Consider the following 5,125-nt stretch of genomic DNA (forward strand, 5'->3'; position numbering starts at 1 on the left):
GAAGGCTTTTAATAATTTCTGTCTTACTTTCTATAATACAAAGTAAATAGTAATAAATTGTATTTTATTAACATAGCTTTTACACATATTTTAAAGAAAACACTTTTTAACCGGATTGAAGCTATGTATTTTTTAGGAGTTAGGCTGGCTAATTAGCCAGGACTTTACGTACAGGACGTACAACAGACCTATTGAGCGTCTTAGCGAAAACTATCTATAAAGTTCTTTTGGTTGTGAAAATTTACGTAATCGGTATAAGTGTATATGAATACGCGATGAATTATTCTGGATTCTTCTGCACTGACTTTTGTGCGAAAGAGTTGATATAAGAAAAAAAACTAATTTATTGTCAAAATAACAGACGATGATAAAAATTATAATTGTATTATAATAATGATAATTACATAGCTTAACTCTTATCAGTTTTATTTATGGAATTGCTATCGACACTAATAACTCACCAGTTGCATCTCATAAAATAAAGTCTCCATTATAGATAAATTATATAGGATAAATGATATTAAAAAAGAAATGAGATAGAAAATGTTATTTATTTGCATTAAATACATCAATGAAATTTTATTAGTTATATTAGATACCCAACCTTTTCTCATATAAATTTGTTTTTTGTAATTTGATAATTTAGCGTAAGCTTACTTTATACACTACTTTACGAAGGCGAGACCCACCAATATATAATAATAATATCGCATACACATAATGGTCAATGCATACTTTAAATGTTTAATTTATACAATAAATCAATCGTGGCAAGTTGCTAACAATTTCATAGTATGTGTGGTAAGCCTGCTTCTTTGTAAAAATCATTCCAAAACTCCATGTGAGATGCGTCAGCATAATTTCCAAGAGGGAAGTTATCTCTTAATGTCAAATATTCCTTTCCGGTTAGTGTATATTCCGGCCATTTTACTCCAAGGCTTTGATCTGGCGTGGGATTTCTGGAATAATATTTTTATTAATAAAGTCTAAGATTAGATTAGTCAAGCTATTGATTAAAGTAGGTAAAAGGTCGAATTCCGATTGTGAACACCAAACTAGGAGTTCTGAAACTCACATTCAAATTTTTTAACAATACAAGAGATATTAGGCTGATGAAAACAGAGTTGTTACCCTAACAAATATCATATCTAATCAAATACTTTATTCGTGTTAATACGTATTTTTAAATAAGTAACGACTTTCATAAACATTTTTACATTCATTTTTCTTATCAAAATTTTGTTCACCTTGTTTGTCACGTTTTAGAATAATAAATGAATGAATGAAGCTGTATAACATTATTTAAAAATTTTCTATCAGAATTTAAGACTGATGGCTCAAGATTGTCTTGTTTGATCTATAAGGTTAAATTAAATAATATGACAATTGCCAATTGTGGTAACCAAAGAGATTAACCTATACTAACCCAGTTTTAGCAAAGTTTGTCCAAAGTTTTGTGATTTTATAAGAAATTTCTCTCAATCTAGGCTGATTGTCATAAAATTCCTTATTTAAATGATTATAAAACATGTAAAATAGTTCATCTCCATGTGCTGCTCCCTTCAAGTGTTTATAAGCTGAGTTAAATTTATTTTTCATTACATTTAAATCAGTATCGAAATCAAACTTGTACATGAACATTGGCATCTGCCGATTTTTATATAAAGATGCAAATCTATGTATATTGTAGACCAAATAAATATCTGTTGTCATGTCGCGAATTGCCTCGGGATTTCTCTCACTAAAATTCTCTTTTCCTACGTAAAAGTCTTTTATTTTTACGCCGATTTCATTTACTCTATCGCTAGATACTCGTTTTACAATATCTCTGGGAACAAAAAGAGACAAATTGCTGTTCTTGATTTCCAATCTTGGAACTTCGTACGAGATAATCGAAATGCCTTCACCTGAGTTGTAACCCAGCATTAACGGAACTGCATTCACTTTACCATGTGTCAATACTTGTGCTGCATCTTGATCAAGAAAGGGAATTACACCAGGAAACATTTTCTCAACAACTGGAACGAATCTTTCTGGTACGCCTCTCAATTTTTCTTCATCAGTCATAGTCCTATCAGGTAGATTGGATAAATCACCTGCTGGTAAGCTTCTGAGATATTGCAATAATTCATTAACATCATTAGTGTCTTTTCCTAATGCTTTGCCAGCTCTAAAAGCTCTTTCTTTCATATCTCTACCTTGAGCCCAGTCTTCAATACAAGTGCCACTTTGCGCTATTGCTTTGTGAAATAATCCTTTAGCCATAGGTGAAACAATAAGATAAGTAACCGACGCTGCCCCAGAGCTTTCACCAAATATGGTTACATTGTCAGGATCTCCTCCGAATTTGGCAATGTTTGCTTTAATCCATCGTAAAGCCATAACTTGATCTCTCATACCAGCATTGCCTGGAACTTCACGTGTCTCCAGAGATAAAAATCCGAGTAGTTCTTGTCTATAATTTATGGTAACCAATATAACGTCGTGTTGAATGAGCAAATCTGGTGAAAACGTGTCAGAGTTTCCGGAACCGAACATAAAAGAGCCACCATGTATAAAGACCATAACTGGTAACTTGCTTGTAGGTGCAAGAGATTTCGTATAGATATTAAGGAACAGACAATGTTCGCTACCCACGGGCTGAGTTATATTCAATTGGGAGCATACTGGTCCGTGCTCAGCGGCCTCACGAATTCCCGTCCATGGTAGCGGAGGCAATGGCTCCTGAAAAATCACTACATTAATATTATTTATAATCTACTCTTATTTTAATCCTACTCTCCGTTTTGTTCAGAACTCTCACAGATGTAGATGCTTGCTAGAGAGTTAAAAGTTTAGATGTCAAAAAACTGCGGTTATTGAAAACTAATATTTAATTGTGATATCCCGTTTGTAATAACAGTTGCCTACTTACATTGCTTATGTTCATATGAAATATATTATATGTTAAAAATTAGGTTATAAAATAACAGGATGTCATTTGTTTTATTAAATAGAGATTTTATATCGTAGACCTCGTACAGGTTGAACATTGTGAATGTGTCTCTCTAATCTCTTATCAGCGCTTGTGCCGGACGTACGCACTAGCCGTGTGTACATTCTTTAGGGAATGACTGGGCCGGTAAATAAAACTTTCTTGACTTCTTGTGAAATTTGAAGAGCAGTGTTGGCACAGTGGTTTCAGCGTGCGACTCTCATACCTGAGGTCGTAGGTTCGAACCCCGGCTGTGCACCAATGGACTTTCTTTCAATGTGCGCATTTAACATTTGCTCGAACGGTGAAGGAAAACATCGTGAGGAAACTGATATGTCTTAGACCCAAAAAGTCAACGACGTGTTTCAGGCATGGAGGCTGATTACTTACGTAGCCTATTAGATTTAAAAATGATCCTGGAACAGATTCAGAAATCTGAGGCCAAGACCTAAAAAGGTTGTAGCGCCACTGTTTTTTTTCTTCTGACTTCTTGTGAAATTTGTATTACATATAAATTTACACGACCTTTCGCTGGTCAAGTTCAATTAGCAATGATGGCGCATGTCGCCCCACCTTACTTAATAAGTATTTAAAAACATGCATCCGATATTAAAATTGCGCAATGCCGCAACACCGTGTTTAAATATTAAGTAAAAATGTCGGTGAACAGTAGTGACACCAATTTTGTATTTATTAATCGCGTTAAATCTGCGACATATGTAAACATTGTTGACAATAAAAGATAGTCAGTCATACCTTAAACCTATCGTTACCAACAGGCGCTTCTGCATACGGTATGCCTTTAAAGCTGTAATACAAAGATCCTGAGTAAATTCTTTGTGTAGCACCTCTTAGGAGACCTTGCGTTACTCTAACGATAGGCGTTTGCTGAAACAAGAAGAAGAACATTTAAAATACATAATTAACCGACTACAAAATGTCCTGCAAAGTGCACGTGTCAGAAGTAAAACTTCTTTGTAAATTAATAATTATTACTAAGGTAAATGCCCCAATAGACGATCACTTACCAGTATATGACCACTCCATGTTTTTTATATCTATATTCACACTATTTACACACTGTATACGTGCTAATGATAATATAAATAAATAAATAAATTACGTTATGCGACAGAATTGCCATCTAAGTTCTATTTTTTTTTTATAGAACATCGCGCAAACGGGCAGGAGGCTCACCTGATGTTATGTGATATATGAACAAATAAGCAAATCTTGAAATCACTCTCAATCGGTTTCAATCGCTCTGTCTCTTTTCTTCGACAAAGTAGAAAAAAGTGGAAAGTTGGGGGTATATTTTTGCCCCATATTGTTTTTTCTTTTAACACATTTAGCAATGTTGCTAAATATTTGCAGGAGGTCTTTATTTTTATAAATATAAGACTATGTTTATTTTGGCTCTTTCATTGATAGGAGTAGGTTAAATTGTGTTTTCTAACTCTTTATACCATCCCTGGATTAATACTCCACCTTACAATAACTGTAAAAGCAAACAAATTTTTATACACTTATATTAAATATCAATAGTTATAAACATTGAAGTGTAAAATATTCTAGATACTTACATTTTCCCAACACTGATAACAATTCAAAACAAAGATTAAGTAAATCAATCCACTAGTAAATACATTTGCCATTTTCCTGTTGTTAACACAAAAGCTGCATTGAGAATGAGTAGGTCACTAAAAAAGGTCTACTATATATGTATGTGTCATACCTCGATTTTATTCAATATTTTACTGTTTATCCTGAGATGAGGAGAATACTTTTACACAGAAAATCCCATGACACAACTCATGTGTATTGGCACAATAAAGTAGTATTCTTTTGTTATTTTACGCAAATTTTATTTTACCTGGTACAATATACAATATTATTTTCTATCCTTTAATTTTTATGAATATAATCATCGATTTAAAGCAGTGTTTCCCAAAGTGGAGCCCACACCCCACAGGAAGGCAATTGCAGGGGGCAATTCGGAAAAGATTTTCATTAATCGAATCATTTTTCGAATATTCACTGCTTTTCGTTAACAATTTTATTTCTAAAAACCTACCATTGAAGTTGATTTAGTGAACAATTATGTATGTGTATGAATTTTAGAATTATTTTTTCCTACTAAGTACCTATCAT

At 33.1% G+C, this 5,125-nt stretch overlaps 1 protein-coding gene across 1 annotated transcript; it reads right to left on the minus strand.

Annotated features, from left to right (window-relative positions):
- Window positions 1-532: 532 nt before the first annotated feature.
- Window positions 533-4,792, minus strand: LOC110991763 (carboxylesterase 4A). Its single transcript, XM_022257249.2, has 4 exons — window positions 4,558-4,792; window positions 3,731-3,862; window positions 1,427-2,724; window positions 533-959 (listed from the first exon to the last, which is right to left on the minus strand). Exons 1-4 carry the CDS (start codon window positions 4,627-4,629, stop codon window positions 788-790), a joined length of 1,674 nt encoding a protein of 557 aa, XP_022112941.2. The 5' UTR covers window positions 4,630-4,792; the 3' UTR covers window positions 533-787.
- Window positions 4,793-5,125: the final 333 nt, after the last annotated feature.

The sequence above is a fragment of the Pieris rapae genome, chromosome 16 (assembly GCF_905147795.1).
Source record: "Pieris rapae chromosome 16, ilPieRapa1.1, whole genome shotgun sequence".
Lineage (NCBI taxonomy): Eukaryota > Metazoa > Arthropoda > Insecta > Lepidoptera > Pieridae > Pieris > Pieris rapae.

Coding starts and splice junctions, on each gene's coding strand:
- LOC110991763 (XM_022257249.2), bottom strand. CDS start 4,629: ATGGCAAATGTATTTACTAGTGGATTGATTTACTTAATCTTTGTTTTG. Junction 3,863..4,557: donor GTTATCAGTGTTGGGAAAAT/GTAAGTATCTAG, acceptor TTCTTGTTTCAG/CAAACGCCTATCGTTAGAGT. Junction 960..1,426: donor ACAAACTTTGCTAAAACTGG/GTTAGTATAGGT, acceptor ATATTATTCCAG/AAATCCCACGCCAGATCAAA.